This window comes from Camelus bactrianus, chromosome 10 (assembly GCF_048773025.1).
Source record: "Camelus bactrianus isolate YW-2024 breed Bactrian camel chromosome 10, ASM4877302v1, whole genome shotgun sequence".
NCBI lineage: Eukaryota > Metazoa > Chordata > Mammalia > Artiodactyla > Camelidae > Camelus > Camelus bactrianus.
The window spans coordinates 69,171,007-69,187,576 of NC_133548.1; the positions used below are offsets into that span (position 1 = coordinate 69,171,007).

Genomic DNA, 16,570 nt, shown 5'->3' on the forward strand with positions numbered 1-16,570 from the left:
TGGGGTGGGGTGGGGGTGGGGAGAGCGGGCGGGGCGAGGACATTAAAAGGCAGCGTGCGACTCCGGCCCGCACGGAACGGCGCGGGCGGCGGGTGCCCTCCGTGAAACCGGGGCCAGGACGCCGTCGCTGGCGCGCACCCGCCTCGGGCAGCGGTGAGTGAGCGCGCGCGCGCATGCGCGTGTGTCTGCGCGCGCGCCCTCCCGCCCCGTCCCGGCGCCCGGGCCTCCCACGCGGGAGGGAGCGACGTGTGCGGCTGGCTGAGCGGCGCGCGGGGCCGGGGCGGCGGAGGGCTGGGGCGCGCGGGGCCGGGGCGGCGGAGGGCTGCGGCGCGCGGGGCCGCGGTCACGAAGCCCGCTGCAGGGCCCCGCGGAGGGCCCAGGCCTCCAGCCGACCGGGGAGGGGAGGAGAGCGGGAGCGCGCGCGGCTCTTCCCGAGGGTCCCCGCCGCCGCGCAGACTTGCTCCCCCGCCCGCTGGGCCCCGCCGCCCTCGCAGACCCTCGCTTTCCGTCTGCCTGCCTGCCTGCCTGCCGGGGGGTGCGGTTCTGTTTCCCTTTCAGAGTGAGCCGGGGGAGGGGGCAGGCTTTGGCAGGTGCTTTAATTAGCTTGCCAGGAGGTGTCACCGGGCGGTGGAGGGTGCCAGGTATGCTTCCGGACGGGGCCGAAAGTGGAGCTTGGGCGTGGGAGGGACTCAGTGAAATCTTTATCTGATGGGCAGATGGGGGAGTGTTCCCAAGCGATGGCAGAAAGAGCAGATTTTTGGTGGTTTTACTGGTGATCCGATGGGAACCCTGCAGTGCTGTTAATCTAGTTAGTAAAGGGCTGGAGCTATTTACCTGGTGCTAATCTAACAGTAACAGTAACTTTGTTTGCTATTATTTATTGCTGACATTAGGTATCTCTAATACCTACTATATTTTTGGACCCCACCCCCACCCCCAGAAGACTGTGTGTGTTTTTCAGGTTTAATGCTCTCAGTCCCAAGAAGCAATTACCTAATTTATCTCTTTCGGCAATGAGGAAACTCAGGCTTAGAGAGATTTACTTGCCCAAGGTCACACCTCTGGTATGGGGACACTGAATGGTACTGGAAACCCAAGATATGTGACTCCACAGCCTGGTATTAAATCATCACTGAGCAGACTTTGAAGTCATTACATTTATGTCCTTAATACCATGCAAATGAGGGCGCTGTGGTCCTGGGGGGGCTCAGTCAAGTTTGCTAACATTCTCTTCTCAAGAAGGAGCCTTAGTGTCTGCATCACATGCCACGCTGCATGGATGTTGCAGGGACAGGAGGGCTAGTACAGAGCAGAAATGTAGTTCTGCTGTGAAGGAGCTAACAGACTAGGGGGAGGCAGAAAGAAAAGGCACACTTAACGTCCAGTGTCAGAGGCATGGATGTGCTAAGTGCCCAGGAGGGCAGAGATACCCAACGTCCCTGGGAACAGGGAGGATGCCCGCTAAAAATGATAGGGTAAGAAGAGACGAGGTTGGGAACTTGACCCCATTGGAGAAGGAACTACTAGAAAGGAAAGAGGAATTCCAGGAGAGTGGTATCAGAAGCCAAAGAACTAGAACATTTCTTAAGAGGAAGTGGGCCCCAGCGTCAGGTGCAAAAAATTCCACTGGTTTGGGGGAAGAAACCATTGGTGTTACTAATACTGAGAGTGGTTTTAAATGTTGCTGGCTGAAGTCAGCGGTCGTGGGAGACTTCAACTATAGACACTTGTTCAATCCACTTGGCTGTGAAGCAAAGATGAGATAAGGATAGTTGCTAGAGTGGAAAGTGGGGTTGAAGGAGGAGTGGTTGGTTGGTTTTCATTTGAAAGCTGAGACAGACTTAAGCATGCTTGTTATATTGGAGGAAAAGAGGTAGTAGGGTTGGGGAAGGGATAGCTCAGGTGGTAGAGTGCAGTGTTTAACATGCATGAGGTCCTGGGTTCAATCCCTAGTACCTAACTCCAAAGACAAAATTTATCTCCCTTACCCTACAAAATAGATACATACAATATTAAAAGGCAAGTAAGAGAGTGAGAGTTGGAGAAATGAAGAGGGATGGGGTTAAGAGCAAGATTTCTGAAGCCAGTGGAAGAGGATGGGATTCCATGAAACTGCAGTCCCCCTTAACTGCGGCAGCAAGTGCATTGTGAGTGAACGAGGCATGAATTTAAGAATGTGAAGGGATTACTACTCAGGGATGTCTCTTTTCCTTTGAGGAATATAAGGCCAAACAGTCTACTGAAAGTGAGATGGGGAGTAGTGGAGGAGAAATTGAGGAAGGTGTTGAAGGTGTAGGACGGCTGCCGAGGGCAGTGGGCCAGCTAGGGTGAGGTGGAGTTGCTCAGGGATGGTGAAGGGCCAGCAGAGGTGGAGTCTGAAGTCATGCTGGCGCGGTCTGCAAGGATACAGATTTTCCCCAGCAACGTTTAGAAGTCTAGGTGTTGGAAATTGTTGGGACAGAGTTTGAATTGATCCAGGGTTGGCATCTTGGCATGTTTTTATATATTTATTGTACAACTGTTACCTACATTTCTACAAACATGCTTTGTTTCCACACCATAGCGTCTTTCGGGTGAGGTCTGTGGAAGGGATTTATAATAATCAAATGCATAGGAGCCAGGCAGGTGACATAAATGACCAAAGCTATGAGTGTCTCTTAAACAAAAGCATGCTCTGTGTACATTTAACATGTAGGAATAGCCTTCCTTTCCACAAGGAAATATGCTCTCATTTTTCTTAAAACACATGTGCCTCTGTCTACCTTTTATTTTTGTTACGTTTGATAGACACAGATATTAGAACAATTTCATTTTCTTTATAATTCTGTTATAAAAACAATAATGCCAGCTGAGTGACAAGTAGCGACTGATAGTCAGTCCCATATCAGAGTGCCAAACGGGGGCGCATGTGCCCTCTCTGAAGGGTACAGCCGGTGCTTGGCACTGGGGAATTGTTGCCATGTAGAAATATGGGCCCAGTATAGCCAACCTTCTGAGTTTTCAAGGGAAAGTTGGAATCTAGAATGTCATGGGAAATCTCTTACTTTTTAAAAATGTTGGTAATTAACTAAAACATTTGAAAATACTGCAGTCCAAGAAAAATCTTACTTGGAAAACTGGTGAAATTCAAATAAAGCATATAGATTAATAATCAGCCTTGTATCAATGTTACTTTCCTGTTTTCTATAATTGCACCCTGCTTATGTAAGATGTTAATTTGGGGAAAGTTGGATGCAGGGTACTTGGCAATTCTTATTTTTGTAAGTTTTCTCTAGGTATAAATTAATTTCAAAACAAAAAGTTTAAAAATTTAATGAAATGCTGGAGTCCCATACTGTGCAAGCCAAGCATAATTCCTCTGCTGGCCACCAGGGTGAGCCTTCTGGTTTTTATCTGGGATTTCTTGACTGCTCAGTGCCTCACACAGCACCTTGTACATGGTAGACATTCAGTGAATACTAGTGCTCTGCTTGGGGGAAAATGTTTAGAAAGGGATCATTGTGTCACATCTATGCATTATTTGACTTTTAAGACCGTCTTTTTTTTTTTTTTTTTTTAACAGGTTTTACAAAAGAGACGAACTAGTCTACTTCTTTTAGATTTTTTTCCAGTTTTTTCCTATAAGTCAAAACATCTCAAAATGGAGGCCTAAAACTCTTAAAAGGGACTTAGTCTAATCTCCGGGAGGTAGTTTTGTGCATGAATAAACAAAGTCGTTAACTGGAGTTTTTGGTGTCCAAAGAATCTTAACTGTATAAATAGTATAACTATAAAGTAATAATAAGTTTGATACTGAATTTGACTTGTGGATGTAAAGGAGTGACTGTAGCTGGGACATACTGTTGAAGTTGTCCAGGCAGCTCTCTCACTGGCAGCTGTGTAGAACAGAAAAAAAAAGAACCTGTGTTTGGTAAAGGTTTAAAAATGAGTGACAGTTTTCTGGAGCAAAGAGTCAGTGTTCAACCCTCTGCTAAATTAGAGAAACGTGCATATAGAACCTTTGACATGTTAAAGGATTCCTGCAAGTATAAAGAAATGCCAAGAAGAGAACTTTTTGACAGGTGCAACAAATCTAGAGAAAATAGGAAAAATAACTGTGATGATTGGTAAGGAAATTAACCATTTATAAGACTATTGATATTTTAAAAGCCAAAAATCTAGTTTGTTCAGATGGGCTATTATTACCTCTGGAATGATTAGAATGAGAATGATGGCTGGATGGTTACATTTTGGTAAATGAGCAAACTTATTCAGAAAAAAAAAAATCACACAGCAACAGTAAAAAACAAACAAACAAACAAACAAAAAAACCACCAAGAAGGTGTTTATAACCATGCGTAAAATTTTTGACTAAGGAAAAGAACTGAGGTTAGACACAATAACTCACCTTGGAGGGAAATAATCAGTGGTACTGAGATATGTTTCTCCTGCTATCTGGAAATAGGGCATTCAAGTCTGCAGCAGGAAGCCCCAGCATTTGTGGGACCCAGGAATCATGCTTGCAAATCACTTCTAGAAAAACCATGACCTGTTTATTGGACACTGTTGATTTTGGTGCATATCCTACTTACTAAGAGCTAGTTATAATTGAGAAATTCTGAATTTTGAGGTTTCTGCTATTCAAAAGAAGTGGATTGTGACAAAGTAAATTTATTAGTTTTTGTCATGATAAATTCTGATTCAGGGTATGCTGTGAAATAATTGGACCAAAGCCAATTTTTTTGGTACTTTTTTTTTTTTTTTTTGATTATCCATCTTCGCTTGCAGACTCAGCACTCTGACTTTTAACTGTTTTAAAAAATAAATCCACTAGCAGGAGATTTGATGTTGGCTCTCAACAGCTGATCCAAAAAGCCCAAGTGAGCAAGTACATTCATCTCTGATAATTTATTTGAAATAGAATGTTTAATTTGTTAAGATCTAATGATACCGCTATGACTAAGCAAGCAGGTACCGGACCATCTACTGGGAAGTAATCATTATTTAATAAATCTTGAAACCAAGTCTTGAGATGTATCAGCCAATCTCTTACTATTTAAGCTCTTTATTTGGAAGAAAATTTTAGATTGTTTTGTTCTTATTAAAATGATTGTAGGAAGAAAAATTACCTAATTTGAGCAAGATTTAGCATATACCGTATTTCATTAACTAAGATGTCATTTGTAAAACACACCATTATTTTATCTACCTCTAAGAAATAAAAATGCTATTAAAATGATATACCGTTAATTGTAAGATTCCTCTCTGTAACAGAGATATTAAAACGTGCATCTTAGAATCAGTGAAACATGGTCTGAGGTGGATCTTATGCCTTTTTTTTTTTTTTCTGGCTGCCAAATTTCACAGTTTAAAAAAAAAGCAAATAGGAATAATTTGAATATTTTGTGCGTCTAGAACACTTACACAGCATAGCTTTCTACTGTGTGAGGCATTTTTTCTTCAGGCTGGCCAAGTGTCACTGAAGCATGCTAGTGGAGAGGGTGACCCACCTGTGGAGATGCCTGACACTAAGTGGCATCTTGATGACCTAAAGCACTATTCATGTTTACATTGTATGTATAAAGAGTATACAAAGGTGCAGATTGTACATAATTGTCCCTTACAATGTGTCAGTATAGAATTTACAATCTTGCTGTGATGAAATCCTAAATGCATAGAAGAAAAAGAATGACAGATTTCCTGTTCTAAGTGAAGATAATGAAATTAAAAAAAAAAAAAAAAAAAAAAGCCATGCACAAAACTACCTCCCCAGAGAAAGGCTAGTCCCTTTTCCCCCATATCCGTTTTATTATGAACATAGTGGAAAACAGCATGTTTTTATCAAATTTGATGAAAAGTGCCAACACATTTGAATTGAAATACGACTTTTCATGTGAGCTGTACCGAATGTCTACGTATTCGGCTTTTCCTGCTGGTGTGCCTGTCTCAGAAAGGAGTCTTGCTCGTGCGGGTTTTTATTACACCGGTGTGAATGACAAGGTCAAATGCTTCTGTTGTGGCCTGATGCTGGATAACTGGAAACACGGAGACAATCCGATCGAGAAGCATAAAAAGTTGTATCCTAGCTGTAGCTTTGTCCAGAGTCTAAGTTCAGTTAACGTTTCGGGAGCCACTTCTCAGCCTCCTTTTCCTTCGTCAGTAACAAATTCCACACGTTCATTACTCCCAAGTTTGGAAAACAGTGGCTATTTCAGCGGCTCTTACACAAGCTTTCCATCGAATCTTGTAAACTCCGGACCAAATCAGGATTTCTCTGCCATGAGGATGAGTCCCTACCGTTGTGCAATGAATACTGAGAAAGCCAGATTGCTTACTTTCCAGATGTGGCCATTGAGCTTTCTGTCGCCAGCAGATCTGGCGAAAGCAGGCTTTTACTACGTAGGACCTGGAGACAGAGTGGCCTGTTTTGCCTGTGGTGGGAAATTGAGCAACTGGGAGCCGAAGGATGATGCCATGTCAGAACACCTGAGGCATTTCCCCAACTGCCCGTTTCTAGGAAATCAGCTTCAAGACACTTCAAGATACACTGTTTCTAATCTGAGCATGCAGACGTACACAGCCCGCTTTAAAACCTTCTGTAGCTGGCCCTCTACTGTTCCGGTTCATCCTGAGCAGCTTGCAAGCGCAGGTTTTTATTATACGGGTAAGAAACTTAATCTGATAATGATAATAATAAAAAAAACAAGTATTCAACATGTTTTTTTAAAAACTTTTTGTTTTTGGCGGGAGGAGGGAGGTAATTAGGTTTATTTATTTACTATTGGAGGAGGTACTGGGGATTGAACCCAAGACCTTGTGCATGCCAGGCATGCACACTACCACTTGAGCTATACCCTCCCCCTTAGTATTTAACATGTTTTTGGTCAAGTCCTATGTATTCATCAGTTTGGGTCCAAACTTAATTCTAGGTAACAGTGATGACGTGAAATGCTTTTGCTGTGATGGTGGGCTGAGGTATTGGGAATCTGGAGACGACCCGTGGGTGGAACATGCCAAGTGGTTTCCAAGGTAATTGTTCTGAAATTTTCTTTGCGTGTGTTTATTGTGAAATGAAGTATGTGTGTTTATCTTATAGTCAGCTGTTACTTTATTCTGTCTTTGTTTCAAAAATACATTTCTAAATAACTTTAGGATGGATTACTAAGAAAAATAATTACTTTAAGTAAGAAATAGTTTGGGGTTTTTGTGTGTAATTTATATATATGTATATTTATATATCACATGCTCATTATAAAACCCAAGTCACACATTGTAGAAAAGTACAGAGACGAAAATTAAAGTCTCCAGAAATCTCACAGTTAAAATTTTAGTGAACACCCCTCCAGAGACATCTCTTCATGCATATGTGCATGTATAGATAAATGTATACAATTTTACATGAATTAGATATTGCATGACCTGTTTTGAAACTTTTTTCAGTCATTGTGTCTTGAACATATTTCCGTTCATTTAACACTCAGTAATATTAATTGATTACCTATTACCACGCACTGTTGTAGGTACTTAAAATACCTAGGATGAACAAAACCAAGACTCCTGGTCTCACGTGCTAGACTTACAGCAGGAGAGGATAGTTAATAAAAACTGAATAAATAATTTAATTTATCATGTTGGAAAATAATAGATGCCATGGATAAAAAGAAAAAAGAGAGTTGGGTAAGGGAGATCAGAAGCACCAGGCTGGTTGCAATGTTAAACAGGGTGATCAGGGTAAATAAAGACTCATCTCATCTTTTTTTTTTTTTTTTTTTTAATTGAAGTACAGTCAGTTTACAATATTGTGTCAATTTCTGGTGTACAGCACAATGTTTCAGTCTTACACATACATACATATATTCCTTTTTCATACTCTTTTTCATTATATGTTACTAGATATTGAATATAGTCCCCCTGTACTATACAGTAGAAACTTGTTGTTTATCTATTTTATATATAGTAGTTAGTATCTGCAGATCTCACCTATTTTGTTCACTACATAGTATTTTATTGTCATGGCTTTTTTTTTTTATTGAGTTATAGTCAATTTACACTGTTGTGTCAATTATTGTCATGTCTTATACTTTTGATTATTCTATGCTTGTTTACAGTGTCCCTTTTTAATTGAAATTAGGGAGCCTATAATTACATTTTTCATGGTCAACACTTTTAGTATCTTTAATGTTAATGACAAAACTTCGTATCCTGACTTACTTGCGTAAATTTTTAATATAATACTATGGCTTCATTTATAGCAACATCGCACACCCCACATATTTCAGATTTTAAAAATTATTGACGACTATAAAGAACACCTTACATAGATGTTTTTAAAAAGTTCTACTGGCTTTCCATTGTGGCAATTTTGTGACTCTATAAAACAGAATTGTAAATTTGCTTTGGTAATGTCATGAATTCATTTTGTACTTAAATTTGTCAATGGATATATATTATCTAGGAGCTGCCAAAGTTGTGAATCTCTGATTTACGTGTTCAGCTTCCTCATTCTTTCTCTCGCTGTATATTTTTAGCTTTTGAACTTACAAAGCCTATGTGTGAACAGTATCATTTATTAGGGAACTTTCTACATGTGTCCTTGGCTTGTTCTTAATGTTCAGAGTGGTTTTAGGAATCTTAGAATAGTTGAGGAGAGCAGCTGGGAACTCTTGAGTGGAGACAGCCTTACTTGTCTACGGTGGACTGAGAGCCTCACGACTCTTGTCCACATCAGCCTTGTCAGGTTACCAATTACAGCCTCCTCTTCCTTACATCGTCTTGCCCTTGACTGCAGTCTCTCTTACCTCTTCCCATGTGCTAAATGAATAATCGAGTGCTTATAATTATGTGTACGTTATTTGAAATATCTAACAGTCTGCAAATGACCAGATTAAAATAACCCCCCAAACTTAATTTTGTTCACATTTTAGGTGTGAGTACTTGATACGGATTAAAGGACAAGAGTTTATCAGTAGAGTTCAAGCCAGTTACCCTCATCTACTTGAACAGGTAGGGACCATTTTTTTGTTGTTGTTGTTTTTTTAAATCATTGGTTACATTGATTTTCTGATAAATTGTTTTCTGATAATTACAGAGAGTAATATTTAGTGAAAAGAAAAGTGTTTCCTTAAAAATACGTTTTGTTTTTCAACACCTAACATGATCTTAGAGAGTGCTGTTCTTTGGAAAATAGCAGATCCAGAATTGGAAACCTCCTGAAAAATAATACTTAAGTTATGTTTCTAAGCATTTCTCCAATAAAGTTGCATTAAATTAAATTATTTAAGGAAAAAAAATTGACTGGATAGTAGCATGTAATAGTTTTACTACATACATTTTTCTTAAAATTACTTGAGAATAATTGTATTGCTCTTTCTAATCTTCCCAGAGAAGCAAATAAGAACTTACAGAATAGTTTGAGGGTCAAATCCATCTTAGCCATAGTCAGTGGAACTCATATAGGGTCTAGCTTATCCCGAAGGATCACCCAGAAGACAGATCTTTGGGATGATAGATAATGACTGTCTCATAGATCACTGAAAAGGTGTAGCCCTTTTCCAGCCTTAATGAAAATGGATTTTATTTGTTAATACACACACACACACAAAGAAAATCTATGAATTTGTGGCTTACAGAATTGTTAAATGTAAATGAAATTCTGCTTTTGACGTAAAAAATTATGTTGCCAGTAAGCCAGTCAGTTTGAAATGTATTGAATGAATTTGGTCTCTTGGTTTTCATTGCAGTTGCACAGGGCAAGATTTAAATTTTAATGTATATACTTCTATTTTTCTGTAGCTGTTATCTACTTCTGACAATCCAGAAGATGAAAATGCAGAGTCACCAAGTAGGTATAATGATAAATGACCACATTTAAATATTAGAACCATTTGATATTGCTAAGGTTGAAAGTTGATGATGGTAATAATGTACATTTGTATCAGGATTTATAACTCATGATGCATTTTCAAATACATTGTTGGTATTTTTCAAACTTTAGTTCATATCCTAATTGCCTGAGGAACTCTAAAAAATACTACAGATTTCTAGTGTCCACTTTAACCCTACTGAATTGAATCGTAGTATCTAAGGGTGGGGCTTGAGTATCTTTAGTTTTACCAAACTACATAGATCCAGCCTAACCCTTGTTCTCGGACCAGTGTGGAAACAGGTACCCTATGACGTGAGATTGCTCATACTTTCTTTCTGTGAAGTGGAGAGGGTAGAAAAATAGCATTCTTGTTCTTCAAGGCTCAGAGAGGTCAAGCGACTTGTCCATCACCTTAAACCTGAAGGGTGAAAAAGCCAGTATGTGAACAAGCTCTTCTCCATTACCTAGTGTTCAGTTCAAATCAGTAAATATTTATTGTGCTTCGCTATTCGGAGGAAAGGCTGGAGAACAGGATAAACATAACGCCTACTCTCCTGAGCCAGTGGTCTCAGGGACACAGGCAGATACACAGATTAGAGAACAGCATGGAACGTGAAGTGTGCTCTGAGCGAGCGTGAGGGACAGTTAGCCGAGACTCGGACGATCAGAAAAGGCTTTCCAGGGGAACTATTTGTCTTAGCCCAGAATCAAAGGGGAGAATAGGAGTTAACCAAATAACAAAGGGAGGAAAAGAATATTCTAGGCAGAGAGAGCAGCTCCTCGAAGACCTAAGTGACAGAAGAGAACAGGCACGTTTGAAGAACTGAACAAAATTCTGTATGGCTGGAAGTGGGAGCTGCAAACATAAATGAATGAAGCAGGCTAGCTGTAGGAGTGGCCAGCACGGCAGGCAGAATTTGACTCAAGAGCCATTCCCTTGTGATTTCTGGGCTAGAATGTAGAAAGCAAATGAGTAAGTGGCAAGAGATGAGGCTGAAGGGGTAACCAGGGTCCAGGCAGGGTAAGATCTTGTAAGCCACAATTGAATGTTACCCTAAAAGCAGAGGAATTGTTGATGGGATTTAAGAAGGAGTCTGACATATTCCAAATTTGTGTTCTTAAAAAGTTGTTCTGGTTACAATGTTGAGAATGAATTAGACAGGAACAATATTGTAGGAAGCCACTGCAGTAATAGAGGTGAGTAATGACAACTGGCCTTTCCAAAATTATGTGAAACATACTTGATCTAGAAAGCTCATTTGTTCATTCATTATGGGGAAAAAGGAATCTCAGTGCTGGTGAGGATGATCCCCAACATTCTGTTTCTTTCTCCCACTCATAATGATGCCAGATAATGCGTATGTTGTGTCTGAGTGCCATATTCCATGTTCTTATTTTAATGACTGAGCATGTATATTATTTTAAATTTCAGGAAGTTAATACAAAATAGTGCTTACATATTTTCTGGGTCTTATGTTTTTGATATTGTAATAACCTGCAATCTAGAAAATATACAGACCATCCCAATGTGTGTTACATTCTTTATTCCGCATAGTTATTCATTTTAGACCTGGAGAAAACCATTCAGAAGATGCAGTCATGATGAATACACCTGTGGTTAAAGCTGCTTTGGAAATGGGCTTCAGTAGAAGGCTGGTAAAGCAGACAGTTCAGAGCAAAATCCTAACAACTGGGGAGAACTACAGAACCGTTAGTGATCTTGTGTTGGATTTACTTAATGCAGAAGATGAAATAAGGGAAGAGGAGAAAGAAAGAGCAACCGAGGAAAAAGAATCAGGTACACATATTTCTTAATACAGTCCCGTTTCCATAAGGATTCGATGTCACTGTACATAAGTTATTGAATAGATGCTCACAGTTAATACAATCAGGTTTTAGATTCAGTATTCTGCAGTTGAATTCTAAAAAATTTCTTCACATTAAAATATTTTTGAATTGCTTATTAGTAAACTGAAAATGTATATATTGAGGAAAAGCATTTTTTTCCTGCTTTTTAAAAATTTCTGTTTTTACTCTAGATAGTTGACCATGTATGTAATTATTCATGGCACATTTTTGATCCCAGACTAGTTGCTCACTCCTCTTTGCTGTAAATTGGGGTGGGATCAGGGATAATTATTAATTTTAATATTAGTGTAACAGTATGTCTCAGCCTGTGACTGTAAATTAATGTAAAAACTGTAGCTAAGTTTCCTGTTTGCCCACCCAGAAACGGAGTTCCCCTTCCAGGCATCCCTCTGTTGTTGAGGGGAGCGCGAGGATACTGTTTCACATACTCTCAAGACAAGTTATGCATGTCCTTCCCTGCCAGCCTTGTCTGCTACCTGCTGCCTCTAGTCCGTGCCCTCCCCAGAAACCTCTCCTCTGGCACATCCATTCTTACCCAGTTGTTCTGGCTGCCATCATCCCTCAGGCCTAGACAAAGAGAAGTGTCCATCCCTCCTTTGCCACTCTTTCCCAAGCATGGACCAGATCCAAGAGTCCTTTCAACACAGCGGAAAACAGGCAACAACTGTAACGAGCTCTTATGGAGATTTAGGGATAACAGAAGGGCATCAGACCACAGATGGCGACTGACAACCAGAGCCATGTGTGGTCTCTCTGGGTGCCCCTAAGCCCATCCTCATGAACCTCTCTGCCTAGCTCCCAGTTCATCTCTCTGTGGCTCTGGCCAGTTTCCACAAATGACTAGGGAAGCTGGCAAAGCTCAGACCTCCATGTATCCACAAAGCCCACAAAGAGAAAGATCTGCCCCATATCCTTGTCCAAGGCCACCTGGGACCTCTTTCTTCCCAGGATGGTTGGTGGTGAGATTATTCACTCCATTCCTGGATTAACCTAACCCTGACCAACCAGACAAACACATCAGACTGTGGTAACACGGCCTCCTCTATTTACCAAGGTGTGAATTATTCAGTTCTACACAATCTCAGGACAGCAGCAGTGTTCATCTCTGCCCGGCCTAGTCAAGTTCTCTTTGTCATTGGGAAGTGAAGATGAGGCCGCGTGTCCTTCCTGTAGTCCTCTCAGTCTTAACCACCCGTCATTGAAGAAGAGCACTCCATCCCCACAATTGTTTGTAGACTCTATGAAATCTAAAGCCATCTAGCTATAAAATATTTATTTTTCTTCCAAAAAATTTAACAAAGTTTCCAGAGATGACTCCAAGTCAACAATATACAGTAGCTTACATTGTCCAGAAGATCTGTTCACTTCTCGGCTCACTGTTACGTCCGTTGCCTAGCACAGCGTACAGTCTGTGTTCAAGAAATATTTTTTGAATGACTGAGTTGAAATACTTATGTTTACATTGCTGATTACTTTATAGTCTCCCAGAACAGTAGGTGAGGAATTTCTTGATAGGTGTATAAATAAAGAGGCAACTTAGGGTATTTTTTCCAGAATAAAAGAATAATATACTTCAAAGGTATATTCAAGTCTTCACCTCTTCGAAGCTAGAATACAGTCTATGACTTTGAAATGAGACTGTTTTCCTCAGCTACTGGCAACCCCATTTTAGAAATCTTAAGAATTGCAAAGAACTTATTGCACTGGGTTAAGTAAAATATAATTAGAAAAATAAAAAATTGAAAATTAATATGCTTCAAGTGTAAATTATATTTCAACTTTCTGATACACCACTACCTCTTTAGCACAGACTATTTAGCAGCATGTTAAGTTCTGATTCTCCTGTCCCTCTGGCTGTTAACTTCTTTGTTTCTGCTGCTCTTTAAATGGCTGAGGCTTGGTGGTTCATTTGTTTAGCAGGTGTCCGTGAAGCATTGACTTTGTGCCCGACACTGTTCCAGGTCCTGGTCCATCTCTCAGAGCTTCAGTTCTCTTCAAAATGTGCACCTCAAGCCCTTTCTGACTAAGCACTAATTTTTTATTCCTTATTAAAGGGTTCTATTCATGTGCCCTATTATTAGACAAAGTCAGTTTCTGAAATCTGACAATCATCTCCCTCCAAATAATTCTTTTTTGGACAGTCCAACTTCTCATTATTTCATAGAAAAGCTTTATGGGTCATGGCAACATTATGTGATAAATTTTTATGTGGGGGAGGTCATCAGGTTTCTTCACTGATTTCCACATTGGGGAGGTACTGGGGATTGAACCCTTGACCTCTTGGGTGTTGAGCATGAGCTCTACTGCTTGAGCTATATACCCTTCCCCCAACACTATATGGTAATTAATTAATAAACTTAGATGCATAAATCATATTCTAAAGAGATAATAAAATTACAGATGTAAAATATTTTTACTAATAGATACAAAACTTAGATCTCAAAAGAGAATACAGTGACCCCATAGGACAGGAAGGTGTCATTGACAAGTAGGATTTCTTTTTCAACGTGCTGTGAGTGCCTTTCTCCCCTTACTATAAAATGTTTAGGTAATGGCAACATCGTGTCTAATTTGGGGAAGTGATAATTCATAATTTCATCTTAAAATGGAATTTTAAAGAAATTTTATGAGTGAATGATAATTGAAGAAAAAATATTCTATCATTTTAATTCTCTTGCTTTTGCCTTCCCCCCATTTGACTAGACTGGATTGAAGTTTCAGTTTTATTAGGTTCTAAGTTTTATTTGCTTAAGGGCTTAGCAATGTTGCAGAATGGTTGAGAGCACAGATTATGACAGCAAATTGCTTCGGTTTGACTTTTGCTTGGTTGTGTAGCAATTTACTTGCCTCTCTATGCCTCTATTTTCTCATCTGCTAGTTCAGGGTACTGGTACCTACCTCAGAGGGCTGTGTGAAAAGATGAAATGAGTTAATACATGGAAAGTATCCATCAAAGTACTCCGTGTTAGTTCTTATCATAAGTGGTGTTATTATCAAGCACAAGGGATCAGGTCCCCCCGAACCTAGCCATCAGCGTCAGTGCCTAACTGATTATGAATTATGGCTGGTTTTAATTCAGTTATACGTGTAGGAAGTTTGTGGGCGGAGCCTGAACGTGATTGTGTTTGTTTTCTTTGCTGTAAAGGTGACCTGTCATTAATCCGGAAGAACAGAATGGCACTTTTTCAGAATTTGACTTGTGTGCTTCCAATCCTGGACAATCTGCTAACTGCCAGAGTGATTAATGAACAAGAACATGACGTCATTAAGCAGAAAACACAGACATCTTTACAAGCAAGAGAACTGATTGATACTATTTTGGTAAAAGGAAATTTTGCAGCCACCATATTCAAAAACTCTCTACAAGAAATTGACCCCATGTTATACAAGCATTTATTTGGTGAGTGCTGGAAAACACTTTTGAAACTTTCTAAGTCAGCTGAAAATATGCTCTTATCAATAATTTATGATTATTGCAGATAATTCAACCTAATGTATAAAATGTAATTGTACAAAAAGATTAAAGACTTTCATTGCCTTGACATTCTGCAAATCATTTATAGTATTTGGCCAGAGTCGAAACTGTTAGTTCAACTGTATAAATTCTGTGATTAAATATTAACCTTATTTGCCATGGTAATGTTCTTTCTTTTCTCCCGCAGTGCAACAGGACATAAAGTATATTCCTACAGAAAATGTTTCAGGTAAAATAGTACTGATAATTTTTTTTCTTTTTTTTTCTTTTGTGGGGGAGGTGACTAGGTTTACGTATTTATTTTTTTAGGGGAGGTACTGGGGATTGAACCCAGGACCTCCTGCATGCTAAGCATGCACTCTGCCACTTGAGCTGTACCCTCCCCCCAAAGTAGTATTGATAATTTAAACCAGTAGAAAACATTATACTTTCTTTTCCTAGCTTTTCCCTGGAGGAGAAGCAGCAAAATGCCTTTTATTAAAATATTTTTTCTTCTTAGATTTACCAATGGAGGAGCAATTGAGGAGACTACAAGAAGAAAGAACGTGTAAAGTGTGTATGGACAGAGAGGTGTCCATAGTGTTCATTCCTTGTGGGCACCTGGTAGTGTGCAAAGACTGTGCCCCTTCTCTAAGGAAATGTCCTATTTGTAGAGGTACCATCAAGGGCACAGTCCGTACATTTCTCTCATGAAGATCTAAGATTTTGTCTGAACTTTAAAATTAATGGATTAAATGTATTTAATTTTAAGTTTTATACTTATTTGGCTTCGTCAAGATTTTTTATTTATTTACAATTCAGAAAATTGTGTTTCCACAAAATATATATAAATATTTTTATATAAATCTAAAGCATGAACATGTGTATTTTAGATAACAAGGGAATGACAGACTTTTGTTCTTGTGAACAAAAAATAGCAATAGCACTACAAGCACAATACTAAATAGAGATTGCAGCACTTTTGAAATTGGAAGTACGGTAAAATTGCAGATTTTTGGACTATTTTAGAATTTTAAATATTTTGGAGTTGTATTAAGGGTCAAGAACATGAATTCTCTTTTTGGATCAATGTCATATACATAGACATAGAAGGTCTTGATATTTGTTGAATGACATTTTGGGGACATGCTATTTTTGTAAAGAATTCTGCGAGGAATATTTTAATAAAGCAATCAAAATCACTCTTGTTCTTAACACCTTTATTCTGTGATATTGGATAGTTTACTGACCCCCAGGCTCCTTCCATACCTCCTCAAGACTGGAATATTGAACGACAGTTCAGGTCCCTTTATGTAAGGTGCTTCTTCATTTACACGTGTAGAGCACAGGGGTCAACCACACCTGGCTTTAATCTGTAGGTTTTTATGGGATGTCTAAGTCAA

General features: G+C 39.5%; 1 protein-coding gene across 2 annotated transcripts; it reads left to right on the plus strand.

Annotated features, from left to right (window-relative positions):
• Positions 1-16,369, plus strand: BIRC3 (baculoviral IAP repeat containing 3). 2 transcript variants are annotated; one of them, XM_074372949.1, is made up of 9 exons: positions 1-153; positions 3,563-6,643; positions 6,909-7,008; positions 8,904-8,982; positions 9,772-9,820; positions 11,400-11,642; positions 14,859-15,113; positions 15,376-15,417; positions 15,688-16,369. In XM_074372949.1, the coding sequence occupies exons 2-9, from the start codon at positions 5,791-5,793 to the stop codon at positions 15,879-15,881; spliced, it is 1,815 nt and encodes a 604-aa protein (XP_074229050.1). In that variant the 5' UTR covers positions 1-153; positions 3,563-5,790; the 3' UTR covers positions 15,882-16,369. The 2 variants fall into 2 exon arrangements, with proteins under 2 accessions (XP_074229050.1, XP_045364916.2); XM_045508960.2 differs by lacking the exon at positions 1-153 and adding an exon at positions 979-2,147.
• Positions 16,370-16,570: the final 201 nt, after the last annotated feature.